This window comes from Zonotrichia albicollis, unplaced genomic scaffold (assembly GCF_047830755.1).
Source record: "Zonotrichia albicollis isolate bZonAlb1 unplaced genomic scaffold, bZonAlb1.hap1 Scaffold_83, whole genome shotgun sequence".
In the NCBI taxonomy this organism is placed as follows: domain Eukaryota; kingdom Metazoa; phylum Chordata; class Aves; order Passeriformes; family Passerellidae; genus Zonotrichia; species Zonotrichia albicollis.
Genome location: NW_027428460.1, coordinates 4,179,210 through 4,199,373, shown reverse-complemented (window position 1 = coordinate 4,199,373; position 20,164 = coordinate 4,179,210). Strand labels below are relative to the sequence as shown.

The window sequence follows — 20,164 nt, the reverse complement described above, 5'->3', positions numbered from 1 at the left end:
TGCTCTTTTGACAGCCAAAACCCTCCGATAGTCCGACATTTCGGCAGTCACCAGCAGCTGCAGCCTAAAACCAGGCCACCGGTTCTTGTAAAAGATCCGGAGACCTGGCAGACGGAGGGCCCCTTTGACCTGGTAACTTGGGGGAGGGGATATGCCTGCGTGTCCACTCCCTCGGGTCCCAAGTGGGTACCATCTAAGTGGGTCAGGCCCTTCGTCCCGAAGCAGGGGATCAAGAAGGAGGCAGTACCACAGGTCCGGCAAGCATGTTGGCGTCGGCGGAAGAAACTATCCCATCAACCCTCCTCATTCTCTCCAGATCTCACTCCAGTTACTGAAGAACCCTCTCCCCCAGCTTCTCCTCCACCCCTTGATCTTTTATACCACCTTTCCTCCTTTTTCCCCCCGGCTCCAACCATTACCCCTCGTGAGTTTTACTTAAATTGGTTGTTTGAAGAGGAACCATATCTGTGAATCCTGCATACTTTTACGGCTCTCCTTTCATTTCAGTTTTATCTCCCCGAATGGTCTTCGAATTGACTACGCTGGCTCTCAATCCTTGTTTGTTGTTGACCGTACTGATGACCTGCGGATTCCTTCTGCCACCTGCGGAGCCGTGGGTCATCCCCCAGCCAAAAATCAACGTCTGGCGTGCCTTGGCCCAATCATTAAGACAGGACAGTATATGCCTTGACACCGGCGCAGCAGAGGACCCGATGTCGTCTTGCCTTGTGGGGATCCCTTTCTCCCCAGGCGAGTTCCCCCCTGCCTTCCAGTCTGCCCTTTCCCCCGTTTTGGCCCAGAGCCTAACTTTCCTCCCCGGTTTTGAACCCAGTAATGCCTGGAGAAGTGGAGTAGCTAGGCTCAGTCCTGCGCCCTCCGAGCCCACAGAACTGCATCTACTCGGTTCCGCCAACTCCTCAATTTGTTTTCAGTTTGAATATAGTTATGCCCCCATATATGAGGGCAGTGAGGTGGTCCGGCAGACAAAGAAACAACTTTCACTTTATAAGAGAAACCAAGGGAGGAGCAGTTTCATTTCCATAGCAACATAACTGGCAGGGTAGCAGCAGGAAGTAATACAGAAAATGGGGGGAGCAAACTAACGAACTTAAGAACACACCACAGCAAATCCCCAGCCCATGTTCTCTCTGCGGTTGCTGTTTCCATGTTCCCTGTCCCGTTCCCATATTCTCTTCCTTGATCCTTGTCTCCATTTGCAGACCCTGTCCCCATCTCTGGTCTCATTCCCGTCCCCCTTCTCGGCCCTTGTCCCCATTCCCGGTGGCATTTCTGGTTCCTGTCCTCATTCCCGGTGGCATTCCCGTTCCCCATTCCCAGTTGCTGTCCCTAGTTCCTGTCCTCTTCCCCGGCCCCATTCTCGGCCCCTGTCCTCATTCCCTGTCCCATTCCCAGTTTCTGTCCCTAGTCCCGTGTGCCCTTCCCTGGTCCCATTCTTGGCCTCATTCTAGGTCCCTATCTTCATTCTTGGTCCCATTCCCGGTTCGTCTCCCCACTCCCGTTCCGGCTCCCTGTCCCCATTCTCGCTCCCAGTCCTCATTCCCGCTCCCTATCCCCTCTCACCGGACGCCGCTGCCATCGCTCCGCCCCCTCCCGGCCCTCACATAACCGAGCAAACCCCGCGCTGCTCCCGCCCACCAATCCCAGCGCGCGATCGTTCCTGTATTTGCATAACCACTCCCTTCAGTTTGGCGCCGCCCACCGCCGGCTGCAGCCGCCTCCGGGCGCTGTTTCCTTCCAGTTCCCTCCCAGTGCTCCCAGTAAGCGCGGACCTGGCAGGGAAAGCGCTCCCAATTCCTTCCGGCTGATCTCATGATCGTTCCCACTTCTGCGCGGAGCGGGGTTATTTCGGAACCCGCCCAGGGCAGAGCGCGGCTGCTTTTGGGGATTGTCACTGCCCGGGCCGGGCTGCGAGCGGAGGAGGAGCGGAAGGAAGGGGAGGGACAGAGGAGGAAGAGCGGAAGGAAGGGGAGCAGCAGAGGCACGTTGGTTTCCCCGCCGCCTTCCCCCGCCGCTCAGGCCGAAGCTCCCCCAGTTCCTGCTGCATCGCCCCCTCCAGGAGCCGCCGGTGAGCGGGATGGTGGAGCTCGCACCAGATCCATCGCGGGGGGGGTCTCCGGGAGGGTTTTTTCGTGGGGCAGAGGATCTGTGACTCTTGCTGGACGCCAAAGCCGAACCGTACATTTCCCATGGAGGGACCAGCCTCACGTTCTCTCGGTATCGACGGGCACAGCGGCAATCACGGATTTGGGGATCTCTGGGAGAGCCGGGGGGGAAAGCGGGAGCCCCGGAGCGGGGAGAGCGCAGAGAGGCGGTCCCGGAGCCGGGGGACAAACCGGCTGCCTGGAGGGGTGCGGGAGGCTGGGGATGAGCGGGCTCCGGGCCCCCGAGGATGAAAGGGGCGCTGACTTCTCCAGTTGCACTTGGGCAGCGGGACCATCAAACCCAACGCGCTCAGCCCTTGTTTTCCCCTAAACCAGGATTTCCCATTCCCAAATCTTGGCCAGATGCAGGAGGAGGAAAAGGCTGTGAGGAAAAGGAAGATGGCCCGGGAGCCCCAGGCAGGTGAGGAGGAAGTCAGTGCCCCTTTCCCCCTCTCTCCTGCTCCATCTCCCAGCCCAGCACGGGCCCCGGCTGCAGGACAACCCTGCTGCCAAAGCCGTCCTGCTGGGGATGCACTGGGGGATCTCCTTCCCCCTTCCTGTGGCACGGAGATAAATCCCATCCTCTCCTTGTCCTTCCTCCCCCAGACCAGGAGCTGAGGATGGAGAGCAGGGAGGACAAATCCCCACAGCAGAACCTTGTGGAAGAGGCTGTTTTGTGCAGCTCCACAGCACAGGAACCCAACGGGGAGGAAAAGCCCAGGAGGTCCCGCACGAGGAGGGGCTGCAAACACAGATCACGGGGATCTGAGGAGGAAAGACCCACCCTGGGCTGGGGAGGCAGCCGGAGCTCAGAGCTGGTGGTCGATGAAGAGCTTCAGGATGGGGAGAAGCCCCAGAAGTGCTTGAAATGTGGGAAGAGCTTCAGCAAGAGATCCTACCTGGTCCGCCATTGGAGAATCCACACAGAGGTTCGGCCATACAAGTGTCCCGAGTGTGGGAAGAGCTTCAGAACGAGCTCCCACCTGACTGTCCACCAGAGGAGCCACAATGGGGAGAAGCCCCACAAGTGCTCAGAATGTGGGAAGAGCTTTAGTGATAGATGCAACCTCATCATCCATTGGAGAATCCACACAGAGGTGCGGCCATACGAATGTCCTGAGTGTGGGAAGAGCTTCAGGACGAGCTCCCACCTGGCTGTCCACAAGAGGAGCCACACCGGGGAGAAGCCCTTCAAGTGTGGAGAGTGTGGGAAGAACTTCAGCAAGCGCTGCAACCTGAACTACCACCAGCGAATCCACACTGGAGACAGACCCTACGAGTGTGATAAATGCAGGAAGAGGTTTCTGACCAGTTCTCATCTCCTCCAGCACCAGCCGATTCACTCAGATGAGAGGCCCTTCTGCTGCCCTGACTGCAGGAAGGGCTTCAAGGACAACTCCACCCTCATCAGGCACCGCCGCATCCACACCGGGGAGAGGCCTGGGGCGAGGCCCTACGAGTGTGATCAATGTTCGAAGGCATTTAAGACCAGCTCCCATCTCCTGCTGCACCTGCGCACTCACACAGACGAGAGGCCCTTCCGCTGCCCTGACTGCGGGAAGGGCTTCAAGCGCAACACCCACCTCACCAGCCACCGGCACATCCACACCGGGGAGACGCCCTATAAGTGTCCCGAGTGTGGGAAGAGATTCCGGCATAGCTCAGCCGTGACCCACCATCAACGGAGCCACCACTAAGGGCAGTCCTGTGAGTGCCCTGAGTGCAGGAAGAGCTTCCTGTGCTGCTCCAGCTCCATCCCCTATGGGAGATCCACCCTGGATGATCCCCAGTGATCCCCGGTGATCCGTGGTGCCGGTGATCCTGTTGGGAAGACACCTGGCTGGGGGGCTCCACATCCTCCTGGCTCCCTGTGGGTACCTGCACACATCCACAGACCAACATCCAAAATCCATTTTTTAGAGCTGATTTGTCCACTCCTGACCCCAGAAAAAAAATCACTTTTTGCCTATTCTGGTGGCCTTAACAACACTGGATAGCCTTGGAGGTCTTCTCCAACATAAATCCATCGTTTTAATTCTCTCTGGCCCACGGGCATCTTCCACAGCCAAATGGGGAGGGACTGGGGCAAAACCCTCAATTTTCGAGACAGTTGGGTGGAAACCCCTGTAAAAAAGGTTCTTCCCACCTGCCAAGCACATGGATGCTCTGCCAGCAGGGATATATAAATCGTTTTGGGGTTTTTTTGCCTTGAAACAAAAAGGTTTCTGTTCATTCCTTTCAAAGCCCTAAAACTGGCATAGAAATAATAGTTGGACTAAGGCGTGCATGGGGACATGTGGGGGACAATGACATGTGTAGGGCCATGGGGGGACATGGACATAGACAGGACCATGTGGGACATGGCGGAACACAGACATGGATGGGAACATGGGAAACATGCATGGAGACATGGACTGGGACAGTGTCAATGCCACCACCACAGTGCCACCAGCACCTTCATCTGGGGCATGGCAAAGCGCTGCCTGATGCAGTTCCTGCCGCCACATCCCCACTGTCACCACCGCGGTGTCCCAGCTGAATGTCACCACCCATCAGGGCAGGGTGGGGACATTGTTCAGCTGGTGACAAGTGGCCTGGAAGTGAGTGACAGCCACCAGGGTGTCCCAGGGCCACTGCACTCAGGGGACCTCAGCTGCCCCTGGAGACAGGCTGGGGACAGGGGAAAAGGTCAGTGTCACCTGTCAGGTCATGTTGCCCTGCACTGGGTGTCACCAAAGGCATCCTGGTGGCAGCATCCACACAGGTGTGGCAACATTGTCCCCTGATGTGTGTCGTGGTTGCATCATGTCCCCTCCCCTCTGTATGTCCCTATCCCCCACCATGGCTCCCTGTCACATCTCTGTGTGTCCCTGTCCTGTACCGTGTGTCCCTGTCCCCTTCTGTGTGTCCCTGTCCCTCCCCCTGTGTCCCTGCCCCCACCCCTGGTGGGGCTGAAGTCCCCGAGGTCTTGGGGTCGTGTCCTGCAGGGCGTCCCTGTGTCCCTCAGGATGTTCCCATGGCTGCTCCTGGCACTGAGTGTCTGCGCCCACCCTGGCACAGGCAGAGTCCTGCCACGGCACCTGTGACACCCCACGACATCCCATTACACCATTTGATTTTGAGTCCCTTCCCCTCCATTTTGGGTCCATTCCCCGTGCGTGCTAAGGGTCCCACTTCAAACCACCCCAGAACTCCCCAAAATTCCTCACCCATGATGTCCACGCATCCCCCTGGAAGTCCCCTCAGGCTCTCGGCCACGGAACTGTTGCTGGTGACATTGAGCCACAGGATCCACAGGCTGTCCCCAAGGGTGGCCCCGGCTGCTGCCTCCAGTGGCCCCTGCTGCAACAGGTCCCTTATGGTGTCCAGGACTGCAACCCCAGACATCAGTCAGTGACCCCGAAAATTCATCAGGGATCCCAAAAATTAACCAGGGACCCCAAAAACCCCATTAGAGAGCCCCAACCCCAAATCCATCGTGACAGGTTCCGCATGCTGGCCGGTACTGCGACCCCAAAAACTCATCACAGATCCCAAAACCTCCCAAAATTCATCAGGGATCTCAAAAATCCATCAGGGATCCCAAAATCCCCTGCTGGGGACAATCCTGATGTGTCCCTTAAGGAGTTGAGGACATCTCCAGGATGTCCACCTCTTGTAGTGTGTTTTCTTTATTTGGCAGGTTCTCTGTGTAATTTGTGGTTTTGCAACCCCTCTGTATTGTCCTCCCTGTTATTCACTTTAGTTCTGTTTGTTAACCAGCTACTCCCTGCCAAGTTTCAAACCTCCCCCCCTTCCCAGCTGTTAACCCCTCCTGCCCCTACCTTTGCCCCAGAACCTTCCTTACTCCTCCTTCCATTAAATGTCAATCTCTGCCCGAACCTGCCCTCCCCTTTAGAAACTTCCCTGTCAGTTTTGTATCCTTTGAAACCCCACCGGTTTACTCAAGCTGTTCTCCTCCCTTGAAGTCCTTCCTTGGTTTACACATTGTATTCCCTGCCTTGTGTTCCACCCCCAGTTCCCCCGATTAGCTAGAGATTTTACCCTCCCCGAGACCCCCCGTTTATAAGCTGTTGTCTGCCCTCTGTTCAGGGTCCTGGGATCCTGGACTCGCATTGCCCCTCAGCCTGCAGGGCAGGTTTTGCCCCCGAGCAAGGCAGCACGGGCTGGATAGCTCAGTCCCTGCTGGGGACAGAGAGCCCAAATACCCAGGCTGCTCGTAGCCATGGCTACCTTAAGCAAGCTTAGTGGATATCAGCTCTTTAGTGATTATCAGCTCTCTTAGAATTCCAGCTCTTTGCTTGCTAAGGTGCCTGGCAGGCTATTGGGGGAAGCAGACAAGAGAGGAGAAGAAAGGTCCTGGCGTTCCACAGCGATGGTTTTATTGGGGGGTCTGTGAAGGGTTTGAGCGACTGCTCTTCTGGCAAACGGGCTAAACCAGCCCCTTTTTATAGGGTACAAAGGGATCCAAACTTGTCCAATAGTAGGTGTTGGGGGAAAGTGACCTATGGGGTTGCAGAGATAAGCTGGGGTCCAAGAGGCGGAAGACAGGAGCTTATTTTGCTATTTCATCATGACTCAACAATTCCTATCCTTAAGCCTCAGCCCTCTATGGGGCCCTGGCCAATTCCATGGAGCCTGCTACAGACTCAGGGAGTTTTGCCATCGAATAAAGTTCCCCCAGTTCCACCGCAGGGCCCGTGCTGCTGCCTTTTTGTTTCTGCGCCGAACCTCCCCTGGTAGCTGGGATTCTGCGGAGCTGCAACAGGGGCTCTGTTGCGCCCCTGTTATCATCCAGTCGGGACTCAGCGCCCCACGACAGATCCGCCACATCCACCCCTCCCCGCCCTGTGTGTCCCCCCTCACCCTCCCTGCCCTGGGGACATTTGGGGACACCCCTCTCACCCAGGTGTCGCTTCTGAGGGTCCCTGGTGAGCTGCACGGCCAGGCCGATGCCCTAAGGTCCCCATTCTAATACACAGTACAGTACACACAGTACATCTCAGTCCATCCCACAGAACACAGCCAGTGAGCCGAAGTTAACTCTTTCTCAGCTTCTTTCACAGAACTTGGACAGTTAAACCCTGGCTGCATGTCTCTTAAAAAGCACTGGCAGTAAGCTGGAAGTAACTCTTTCGCAACTTCTTTCACAGAGCCTAAGCAACATAACTGCACACCCGCCCATACCCCAAAACACAAACACTGAATCTACACCAACAGAACTTTCGGGAAACTAATATCTCCACTGCTTACAGGTGAGCGAAGGGGTGGAGGTTGGGTTTACTTATGAATGCTCACAAAAAATAAATCAGGAGATATATTAATCACAGCTATCACGGGCCCCAAAAAGTTCTGGTAACCTTCATAGCTGATACGGGAGCCCAGATCTCTGCACTAACACATAAAGATGCGCAGAAGTGTGGAGTTGTTCCAACAAAAAGGCAATGCTGCATTCTTAATGCTTTAGGAACCATAGAATCAATGAATGTTGCTCTGGTCAAAGTAACACTCCCTGGAGAGGAAAATCAATTAGTTGTCAAAATGGTAATTGGGGACATTCCGAATAATCTGCTAGGGATGGATGTCCTTGCAGGAAAGCAGTGGGAAGACACTGAGGGTTTTCTGTGGTCTTTTGGCACTCTGCCACTTAACATTAGGCTGCTTCACACTGCACCAACACTGCCTTATAGTAAAACAATCAATGTGAAACAGTATCCCTTGCCTTCTGGAGCTAGGGAAGGCATCAAACCGGTTATTCAAGATTTGCATGACCAAGGAATAATAATTAACACACACTCCCCATACAATTCACCCGTGTGGCCACTCTGAAATCCCAACGGGAAGTGGAGGCTCACAATAGATTATCGTAGGCTCAATGTCAACACTGATCCTCTGACTGCAGCAGTGCCAAATTTAACTGAATTCAATAAAAGAAAAAGCTCACACAATCATGGCAACCATAGATGTCAAAGACACTTCATGATACCTATACAGCCAGAGGACATGGACCGCTTTGCATTCACATGGGAGGGACAACAGTACACATTCACCAGACTCCCTCAGGGATACAAACACTCTCCAACACTAGCACACCATGCTTTAGCTAAGGAATTAGAAAAAAATACGTAAAACTGACACTGTAGGTGTTTACGAATACATTGATGACATTTTGGTGGGAGGAGAGGAAATTAAAGAGGTGGGGGATCTCCAGCAGAATATAATCTCTCATCTGGAGAGCCTTGATTTAAAGATTCCCTCAGAAAAAATTCAAAAGCCTTCTCAGGAAGTAAAATTTCTGGGAATTTGGTGGCGATCTGGTAGCACATGCATCCCACCTGACACTTTAACTTCTCTAGAGCAAATAAAAATGCCCGAAAACAAAAAAGACCTCCAGCAAGCCTTAGGACCGTTAGTATTCTGGAGGAAACACATCCCAGATTTTTCCATCATTGCTAGGCCCCTTTACAACTTACTAAGGAAAGGAGTCAAATGAGATTGGACTCCTTCTCAGGAGGAAGTATTACAATTACTGATTTTTGAAGCCACAGCACATCAGGCATTGGGGCTCATTCACCCTAAAGACCCTTTCCAGGTGGAAGGGGGATTTGCCTCCTCAGAGCTATCAATACACATCTGGCAGCGAGGTCCTGAGGGTCCAACAAGGCCCGTCAGCTTCTTTTCCCATTGTTTTAAAGATGCTGAGAAAAGATACACTACCTGGGAAAAAGGATTGTTTGTTGTTAGCTTAGCTCCCCTTGAAGTAGAAAAAATCACACGGCAGCAAGCTATCATCTTGAGAGGTCCCTTCAAGGTAATTAAAGCTGTCACTAATGGGACCCCTCCACCTGGTGGCATAGCCCAAAAGTCGTCAGTCAGGAAATGGTATGCTCAGATAGAGTACTATTGCAATAGCTTTCCTGTCACAGAAGGTGCTGCAAAATTCTTGGCAATACAAGACACTGAGAGCCTGGATAGTAGCCAAGACAAACCTGTTTCTGTAATAAAAGTAGCACCACCATTCTCACCTGAAATAGCAGCAAACTGTTGGTTTACAGATGCTTCTTCAAAGCAGGAAGGAAAGACTTGGAAATATAAGGCGGCTGCTTTACATATTTCATCTGGTGAAAAAATCATCACAGAAGGGGAGGGCAGTGCTCAGGTAGGAGAACTCATAGCTCTCTGGAGTGTTTTCCAGCGTGAGGCACAAAACACTTCTCCTGTTTACATCTACACTGATTCATATGCAGTATACAAAGGCTGCACTGAGTGGCTCCCTTTCTGGCAACAGAATGGCTGGGAAGTTAACAGAATCCCAGTGTGGCAGAAAGATAAATGGCAAGAAATCCTAGAAATCGCCAGTAAAGGAAACTTTCTGGTTGGTTGGGTAGCTTCTCATCAAACAGATGGGAATCAAGCAGGTGAATGGAACAACAGAGTTGATGAACTAGCAAGGCTTAGCCCCCTGAGAAAAGAAACTATTTCAGAGGATTGGAATCAACTATTATAGTGGTTACATGTAAAAAGACAGCACACAGGTGCAAGAGATCTGTACCAGGAAGCACACGCCCGCGACTGGCCAGTCACCAGGGAAATGTGTAAAACATGCATATCGGCCTGCAAACAGTGCCGCAAGGGACTGGAAAGGCATCCTTTAGAGGATGATCCTCTGCATTTGAGGAAAGGTAAAGGCTTGTGGGATGTGTGGCAGGTAGATTATATTGGTCCTTTTAAGAAGTCAGGAGGTAAACATTTTGTGTTGGTAGGAGTGGAAATTGTATCTGGGTTGGTACAAGCTGATGCTTTTAAAAGGGCCACAGGTGATAATACAGTTAAAGCTTTGCAGGGGTGGTTTGGAACTTTTCCAAAGACACAAGAAATTCAGTCTGACAACGGGTCTCACTTTACTGCCAAGGTGGTTCAGGATTGGGCCAGAGCCAAAGGCATAAAGTGGACTTTTCATACTCCTTACTACCCTCAGGCTAACGGGATTGTGGAAAGGACAAATGGCCTTTTAAAGCAGTTCCTTATGCCCCAGAAAGCAAACTGGGACTGTTGACTGTGGGAGGCTGTTAAGGGGGTAAATGGCAGGTGGGGGGGTGAATGGCTGCCCCAAAGTTACTGCTTTTTACCCCACACCTCCAAGCATCATCCCTTCACTGGAAGGTCCCAACAATGCAAACAATCCATCACACTACCCTGGACAACCTGTCTTAGTGGACCTCCCCACGGTGGGCGAGGTACCACTTGTGCTGAAAACCCCTCTGAACAAATATGCATGGGTAGCCTCTGACGCTCTTGGAAAAGAGCACCACATAGACACACGCTGGATAATCCCCTCATTCTAAACTCCTTTCTTCCTCTCAGTGGCAGGATTTTTTGTTGTTCTTGCTTTTACAGGAGAACCCTGAGGGACATGAGAATCATCTGGAAACATGATAACCTTGCTAATAGTTTTCTGCATATTACCACAATTTCATGGACAACCTCCTGGTGAGCAGCTGTGGCCCGAGGCCATCGTTCAGTACACCAATGTTCTTGGAGCCTATCCCAAGGGCCGTTACCCGAGCCTGGCAACTCTAGTGCAGCATGACTCCAAGGTGTACCACCCAAATGAGTGGAGATGGGACCAGAACGAGTTGATGAGAACCCTGACAGGAACAGTTGGTGAGTCAATTGTGGTAACATGCAGAAATGTGGAAGGAACCCTCCATGAAAAGGCCACCTCCATCATAATTGCTGGAAATTTTATGGAAGCAGGTGGAAGGAATCATCTGGACATCCCCTCAGCAACATTGTGTCCCACAAAGAAATGGGGGTGTTCCAAAATGGAAAGTGCCCTTACTCTGTGTTGCCCCCAGGAACATGCTGGTAGTTATGTTTCTAGTACCAAAACCACCAATGTTGCAATTACAAAAGATTGTAATGATGAATCACTTGATTGCTGGTACAGTTTTGTTTTGTTCAAACCCACTTATGTGACATGTCGTTGGGAGAATGACACAGCTAGTCCGTTAGAACTAAGAGGCTTGGTTTACACACTTAAGATAACCACTGTACCAAAACCCACACCGAGTACACCCTCTCAGACCCAAAGTGTGAGCCTTTTTCCTAACGTCACACCCCAATTGGCAGAAGCAGCAGGGAACTCCTTTGAGTGGCCCTGGTCTCAAGCCTTCCTGCAATCCACCGGATTTATGGGGGATGTCACGGGTCTGAACTTGCTAACGGTAGTTATGCATGAGGATAAGTTGTACACCAGACAAGAATGGGAAAGACGCAAAACCTGGCAGCTTCAAGGAATAGTAGGTGAACTAATTAGTGTTGGATGTCGAATGGTTAATGGGTCTAATTACAGCAAAGCAATCTCAATCAGTGCTTCCACAGATCGGGAAAAAGAACAGAAGTGAATCTGTACGCACCCAAGCATACAGGATTGCTGGTACAGCTTTACATTAACTGACACTACAGAGGTAATTTGTTCTTGGGCCAAGGACACTCAAGGCCTTTCTTTTAAATTTGTAATAAATGTTGAAACCACTGTTACCACTTCACCCGTACCACCGGTCATGCTCATCCCAATAATTTTCGAGATCGGACCTTATGTGATCAGGAAAACTGGCCAACAACAAATATTGTTCAATCCGGCATGGTGTCTCAAACAGGTAAAATTGCTAATGCAGAACAATGTCTCAGATATTGAGCCAGCCTGTTCTTCGTTCCTGCAAACTTCTTTTGAAGGCTGGACTACTTGGCTTCGGAAACGAAGCTCTTTTAAAACTAGAACACCAAGGGATGTGACCGGTGTTGTGGGTACAGGTTTGGGAATTCTCAATAGCATTGATTCTGAAGTACTAATGAACAAATTGGCTGCTACAACTAGAGACCTGACCAGATTGCAGCAACCACTGAGGTCATCTCTATCAGCATTAGGGACGCACCAATGGTTGCTGTCAAACATTTTGCCAAATTGGGAAAGAGTGAACGTGAATGATCACAAATTGGTAATTGATGCACTCAGTGCCACACAGAACAATGTTTCCTTAGCCCTCAGCTGTATCCAGGCACAATTGTGGATGCAGTCGGTCTCTGCTTCAATTATAAGAGAGGGCGAGGAAGGCACCTTCCCAACAGAAATTCAGAAAATAATCTGGGACAGTGCCACTGAATTTGAAAGAGAATTCCAATCCTGGTGGAACCTGGCGAACTTTACCTATGACCCCATTTCAAACACAGCCACTGCTTTTGTCTTAACCATACGCAATGCCTCTGTACATTTGGTCTTCCCTGTTACTGCATTAGGATTAAACCATGACAGAGCTGTTCTCTGTCCTACTGAATATAGGGGATGGGCCCATCAGGTTGATGACAAATGGCAAACTGTTAATCTGGAAACTTGTATTGTCCGAGAACAGCAAGGGTTCATCTGTGAAAGCAATGCAATCATAGCTCAGGATATCTGTTTGGACACAGAGCAAAACATCTGTCATTTTGAGATTCGTCCACATGAGGATACCCAGACAATTCTTATATACATAGGCAATGGCTGTGCATGCTTTAGAACGACATGTGATTCTGTTTTTGTAGAAGATGTTGTGGTAGATACAAAGAATCATTCAAACTTTTGTGTTTGTAACTTTACTAAGATAGTAGGATGTGATTTCTCTTACGAAGCTCCAGTTACTTCTCACTACCTATTGCAATACAACTACACACTGGTTCAGAACCTGATGCCCACTCCTATCGGAATGAACCTCACCCTCGTGAGACAACTGCTGCTCCATCAGGACCTGGTTGACATCCTCGAGAAAATCAAGGAGAACGGACAGAAGACTCTGGTGACTGTTCATCACAACGTGAAACAAATACACCAGGTTATGGAGAGGGTAAAGCAGGATGCTGAGCATAGGTGGTGGGATACTCTCTTTGAGTGGTCACCTACTGCCACAGGTGTCCTGAATGGTGTGTGCCATCCAATTGTTGTTCTTTTGATCCTAGTTATGCTTGGCTTTATTCTGTCAGCAGCCCTATTCATTCTGAATTGGAACATGATGAAAAAACCTAAGAAACTGTCAACTGTAGTCAATGCACACCGCTTAGCTGATGTACTCTATGCAATAGATGTCCCCAAAACACTTGATACAAAACAGTTATGAACCAAGCATATGTGCTTTAGAACAACTTTTTAATTACCAAGTATGATTTATAGAAAGTTACTTTAATTTTTAGAAAATAATTTTTAAAGACAATGATTATACTATGATTTGTTTGTTGCTTTGATTATTCATGATTTGTTTTAATAATTTTGAAATTGTTAAAAAAATGATATTGCTTTAACTGATTAATATTTTTGAAATTGTTAAAATTAATCATTTTTTGAAATTGTTATAAAAAATAACCACGTGTGAAATTGTTATGATGATCAATATATTAATTATGTTTATGTTTATGGGTTCTCCTTTTCCCTCTCTCTTTCTTTTCCTTCTCTTCCCCTTTTATCCCCTCTCTCCTGTCATCCCTACTTTTCCGGGGTTATGCTACTGACGTGCAACGAGTTTCGAAGATACTCTAGAGCTCTGCTGATGAAGATTCCTCAAGACAATCGTGAGTCACGGGATCATGTGGAAGTCCATCCGGAAATCCTTCAGTTTTTGCCTCACAATTGTCATGAGAAAAAGGACCACCGAAGGGTTAAAAACTGTTGAGCCAGTTGGGAAAGAAAGTCTCATGCGTATTTAGTGTGTTTACAGATGGTGTCTGCAGAACATGCCATGCTGTACTCGAAGGGGGCATGCTGCCCTTTTCTGAACAATGGAACTGGACTTTCTTCCAAACTTCAGGCCTGGCTGGACTGAGCTCTGGGGTGGCTCCCCCCCGCTCCAAGAGAAGACCCCTCTTGCCTGTCTTCAACCACCGTGACGGACCAACAGAGATGCGAATCCCCTCATCAAAGAACCAAGAACCCCTCTGGCACCCTACTGGCACCCCCATGGCACCCCCCTGGCCACCTCCTTCCAGAGACTGGGACTGTACCCCCTCCCAACTCAGGGAAGGGGGAGAACCTGCCCAGAGTAAACGTACCTGGGAGCATTCGGCCATGAAAACAATGGAATAATCTATCCTTTTCCCCTCCATGGAAACATAATTTCGGCCACCCTTCCCCCAACCAAGAACAGTATATCTGTTCAGTTCAGTTCGACTGCCTCTCTGAGAATCTCCCCAAGACGTGTACCAGCGAGCATCGGAGCCGGGACCCCGAAGGCATCACATCTTTGTAGCTATACCCCATTCCCTAACTTTCTTTCCTTCCTTTTTCCCTTGTCCTACCCTTCTCTTCCCTGGATCCTCTAACCTAACGCATATTTAGCTGTGGTTACCATCAATAAATTGCCTCTTGTTCATTTGTTACTGCAAAACCCCTGTGCCTTTGTTGGTTATTTTTGCACCCAAAAATTATTTGTCACCCGTTCATTTTGGGCGGACCTTCACACATGGGCACAGTGGGACCTTCAGGCAAAAGCTTTATTTCTTTATTGGAGAAACTCCTGCTGAGACATGAGGTTGATGAAATGACACCCAACAGCCACCATGGTTCCTCAAATCCCTGCAGGACCCCTAGACTTCTAAAATTCCTTCAAAGAGAGGAGACTGGGAGTGGCTGGATCCAATCCCAGCCCCAGAATTTGTCAAAGGTGTAAATGATTGAACAGGTGGAATTCGACTAACACAATTTGTCCTGCAGGATTCATGACAGAATACCAGATTAATTTATATAAGTATGTCTCTGGCTTATTCTGATCATGATCAGATGGAAAGATCACCAGCACAGTTATTTACTCCACAGTTCAGGAGCCATAACAATTATTAGAATATAATGCTCCAGGCAGCAATTTTGAAGTCAACAGGGCCTTGCTGGAGCTGTTGGAGGCCATGGCAGGCAGAGCCTCCTGCTCCAGCAGGATCTGCCTTTCCTGTGCCATGAGCAGGGCAGGTTCTGCTGCAGGAAAAGCCCCAGGCCAGCCCCAGCACAGGGAAGGGCTCGGGCACAAGGGCAGAGTGCAGTGCTGGGAGCTGTGCCAGGGAGAGCCTGAGGCACCAAAGGCACCTTGGCAGCAGCAGCTGCTTGCAGGCCATGGCCAGAAGCCTCCCTTGGCAGCCCGGCCTGGTGGCCACCCCTGCAGAGCTGCTGCCTCAGGGCTCATTCCTGGCTGGGCTCTGAAAAGCCACTTCTGCTCCAGGAGCCTGACTGGGAAGCCATTGGCCCCAGCACCTCGGGGACAAGATATTAATGACAAAACTCTTCATGCCAGCAGAGGCAAGGCAGGGGCAGAGGAAAGGGGAGAGCCAGGCCCAGGGGACAGGGCTGCCATGGTGATGGCTGTGAGGTCATTGCCCCTGCAGCAGCCTGGCTGCCCTCAGCAGACATTCTGGCCAGAAGCGTTGTGAGGGCTCCCAGGACATCAGAGAACCCACACTACAGGAATTCTGTCCTTGGGTATGAGAGGGTTCCCTTGGGTCATGCTGCACAAAGCTCCTGCTCTTGGACAATTCCTGTGATGGGGAATCCAATTCTCTGGAAAAACGGTTGCCATTTTGTGCCACTCTCATAATTGTAAAATATCTCCTCTTTCTAACAAATGTAAATCCACCCTCATTCAATTTTGAAATATTGAGCCTGTCACTGCAAGATTTGGGAGAAAATGCCTTTGACCACATTTTTCCATTTTCAGAGACCTTGGAGAGGAACCAAAAATCCCTCAAGATGGGATTTGGAGGCCTCATCACATAACCAGCTGGGATGGGCACATGGCTCTGGGGTTGTTCCAGATTGCAAGGCAAGATGTATTCTATTACCATCTGTATGGGGGTTGTCTTGTCAAGTGGGCAGTTTGCCTTATCTCTCTCTCTGACTGATCACAATCACTCCTCCCTTGGGAGAGGGCATCTATTGATAATGGGCTACTGAATGTCACTGCATGACTGATAAGAAGTATACCATCCCATTGTGAGATGCTCTGGCCAGAGGGAGGAGCCAAGCATTGCTACCCAGATATAATCTGGAGATTCTGGAATACCAGAACAGCTTTCTCCACTGGATTCCCCAGAGGAACAGCAGCTGTCTCTTCTCCCACTGGATCTTCAGAGGAATACATCCTTTTCTACAGGACCTCCTACTCCAACAGAACCACATCTGCCATTTCAGGAGGACTGCAGCCACATTTCCAATTGGACTGCCACCAACACCCTGACCCACAGGGTGTCAGGTTGAGTTGTGACTCTGTCAATATTGTTCTAGTGTACTGCATTGTTTATTTGTTTAATTTTCTTCCCTATTAAAGAATTTTATTTCCTGCTCCCATATCTGTGCCTGAGAGCCCCCTCAATTTAAAAAATTATAACAATTTGGAGGGAGGGGGGTTTACATTTTCCATTTCAGGGGTGGTTCCTGCCTTGATTAGCTGACACCTGTCTTTTGAAACATTAACAAGGGCAAAGTTTCAAAGCCTCAAAAGTTATAAAGCAAACAAAGTTTGGAGGAACAAATAAAATATGAATTGGGGATGTTCTATTAGTTCCAGAAGCAGGGTGAAATTTATTAGGATGGGATTTACAGGCACAATTTGACATTGGCGTGCTCCCAGAAAAAGGGAAAATGGTACTTAATTTCTCCAATTAAGGGAAGAAGATGAGGAAAAATTCATGAGATGATGTGGGCAAAAACCAAAAAACCGAGGTAAATTAAACATGAAACTATAGTAATAAAAATAGTTAATGAAAACCATCCAGTTTGGGTACAACAACACCCACTCTCCCTGGAAGGAAGACAAGGACTGCAGCCGATGATCCAGGACCTACTTGAGGACAGGACCTTAGAACCATGTATGTGCCCCCATAATACACCCATATTACCAGTAAAGAAGTCAGATGGGATTTACAGGCTCGTCCAAGATTTGAGAGAAGTGAACAAAAGAACAGTGAATCGGTACCAGGTGATGCCTAACCCCTATATAGTACTAGTATAGTACTATAACCCCTATATATATAGTACTATATAACCCCTATATATATATATAGTACTATAGTACTACACCCTTATATATATACTAGTATAGTATATAGTACCCCCCAGCACACCAGTGGTTTAGTGTGATAGACCTAAAAGATGCTTTTTGGGCATGCCCACTGGCATAGGAAAGTGGGATATATTTACCTTTGAATGGGAAGACCCCGATTCTGGGAGGAAGCATCAGCTTCGGTGGACTAGGTTACTCCAAGGGTTTTCCAAATCCCGAAAACCCTTTGGTCAAGCCTTAGAAGAACACAGCTCTTCTCCATCAAACCTGAGATAAAGCTCATCCAATATGTAAATTATATGCTTCTCTCAGGACAGGAAGAAAAATAAGTTTTTCTTCCATAGTGTTGTCAAATTTTCTGGGAAACCAAGGACTTCAGGTATCAAAAGGGAAACTCCAATTTTTAGAATGGGAAGTAAAATTCCTAGGACATGTAACGTGTCAAGGAAGCTGCCGACTGCTGAACCCTGAGAGAATTAGGGGGAGAGTCTCACTCTAATGGCCAAAAGCTAAGAGAGAAGTCAGAAGGTTTTTAGGCCTCTTGGGATATTGTAGGCTATGGATTGAAGGATACACGCAGGCCATCCGGTTCCTATATGAAAAGTTAGTTAAAGAAGAGATTAGGTGGGAAAAAGATGATGAACAAAAGTTTGAAGCTTTAAAGCAAGAATTAGTCAGTGCACTGGCATTGTGTCTTCTTGCCTTAGACAAACCCTTCGATCTGTTTGTAGATGTAGAAAAAGTAGTACCATATGGAGTGTTAGCCCAGAACTGGGGAAGATCCAGGAAACCAGTGGCCTATTTGTCAAAACTCCTAGACCTCATCAGCCAGGGTGGCCAACCTATATTCAGGCTGTGGCAGCAACTGCCATACTCATAGAGCAAAGAAAAAAATTAACCTTTGAGGGAAAATTGAAAGTATATACTCCTCACTCAGTTGGAAGTATCCTAAGTTAAAATGCTGAGAAATGGCTCACTGATTCCTGAGTGCCTAAGTATGAAGCCATCTCAAAAGACAATGGTTTTGAGCAAATCATGAGTAACCAACTAAACCCTGCCCAGTTCTTGTATGGAAAGCCAGGTGAGGAACTAATACATAATTCCCTAGAGGTTATAAACTATCAAACTAAAGTAAGAGAGGACCTAACATATCAATCATTCCAAGGCAGAAGACGATTGTACATCAATGGATCTTCATGTGTAATAAAGGGGCACAGGGTATCAGGGCACACTATAATGCACGAAGGATTGGTAGCCATAGAAAAGAGAAAGCTGCCTTCCAACTGGTCAGCCTAAGCATGGGAGTTCTATGCCCTAAAGTGAGCTCTGGAAATATTAGCACAGAAAAGGGGAACAATAGATACAGACTGAAAATATGCTTTTGGCATAGTGCATATCTTTGGAAAATTTTGGGAAGAGAGGGGGCTAATAAATTCAAAGGGAAAGGGACTGATTAAAGTGTTAGAAACCTTACAATTACCAGAGGAAGTAGCAGTGGTATATGTTAAAGGACATAAAAAGGGACCGACTCAGGAGGCGAGGGAACAATTTAGCTGATTTAGAAGCTTAAAATGCAACTGAATTAGAGACAGAAAAACTAATAATAGTATTAACAGCCATGAGAGAAATGCAAAAAATCCCTGTGTTCAATGGGACCGAAGAGGAAGAACTCCTTAAAATAGGAGCGAGCCAAGAGAGATAATGAAGGGAAGTGGAGATTAGCAGATGGAAGGCAAATGTTGAATAAACACCTTGCCAAGAAAATGCTAGAAGGCATACATGGAACAACACATTGGGGTACACAAGTGCTAAGTGATCAGTTTCTAAGGGATTGGGGTTACATAGGAATTTTCAGAATAGCTAAGCAAGTAATTGAACAGTGTATGATATGTCAACAAGTGAATAAGAAAATCATGAGGAAAACACCCAGAGGAAGGCGAGAACTAGCCTTAAGGCCCTTCCAAAACATCCAAGTAGACTTCACTGAGCTTCTCCAGGTACAACGGTGGAAGTTTTTGCCAGTGATAGTAGATCACATGACTCATTGGGTAGAGGTGGTACCCAATGTGAAAGCCAGTGCCAATGCTGTGAGTAAAACACTTCTGGAACCAATTATTCCCCAATATGGGATGGTAAATAGGATTGATTCAGACCGGGGAACTCATTTCACATCAAAGACATGAAAATCAAGGCCCTTCGGTTGTATTTTGATAAGGTCTTAATAAGGTCTAAAAACCATTTAAATTTTTTAAAGTGAAAATGATTTGTCACATGGGGTCAGGGAATGTCAGGAAAGGTTGTCCACACTGGGTCAGCTCCAAGGTACAACTTGTCTGACCTAGCCAGACTCCTTAGGAATGGCCCTACATCAATATCAAGCACAGAATGCTGCAATCACCTCTTCTCAAAAGAGAACAGTAATAAAACACAGCCTTTAAAATAGGATTACACATTACTTAGAAGCTCATTGAAATATTTCTCCATAACAGTAAAAGGAAAACACTCTGATGAATAGGACAAGACCAGAGGGAAATCAAGGCAGAGCATGGTTTTTCAGGACTTGCTTGATCCTTATGAGCCCTATGGTGCATTTGGAGCTGAGCCCTGGAACCTCAGGGTCTGAGAGGACATTGCACAAACCTTTCCAGGAGTCAAAGTCAGAAGAAAACGCCAAAGTGTCTCAAGGCTTGAATGGGTCCCACTGAGGTCTATCCCAGCACAGGATCTTCATGGACTCCGTGGAAGAAAGAATTGGAGGCCAGGATTGCAGAAAAAACTTCTCAGAGATTCAGTGTAGAAAGGAAAATTCAAAGTACCTTAAAAACCTTGAGTATCTCAAAGTATTAATGAGCCCCACTGAGTGTCAGTACAAAGCTCTCAAGGGACTCATTAAAGCAGATAATTGGGGCCATGATTGCACAAACCTCTCAC

At 48.6% G+C, this 20,164-nt stretch overlaps 2 protein-coding genes across 3 annotated transcripts in view; one reads left to right on the top strand and one right to left on the bottom strand.

The window, feature by feature from the left end:
* LOC141728045 (uncharacterized) overlaps positions 1-20,164 on the bottom strand; it is a 621,306-nt gene that overhangs the window by 260,891 nt on the left and 340,251 nt on the right. The window lies entirely within an intron of this gene.
* LOC102067578 (uncharacterized) lies at positions 1,718-6,860 on the top strand. Of its 2 annotated transcripts, XM_074534361.1 has the most exons (3): positions 1,969-2,086; positions 2,499-2,583; positions 2,769-6,860. In XM_074534361.1, the coding sequence occupies exons 2-3, from the start codon at positions 2,526-2,528 to the stop codon at positions 3,857-3,859; spliced, it is 1,149 nt and encodes a 382-aa protein (XP_074390462.1). In that variant the 5' UTR covers positions 1,969-2,086; positions 2,499-2,525; the 3' UTR covers positions 3,860-6,860. The 2 variants fall into 2 exon arrangements, with proteins under 2 accessions (XP_014130188.2, XP_074390462.1); XM_014274713.3 differs by lacking the exon at positions 2,499-2,583 and having other exon boundaries at positions 1,718-2,086.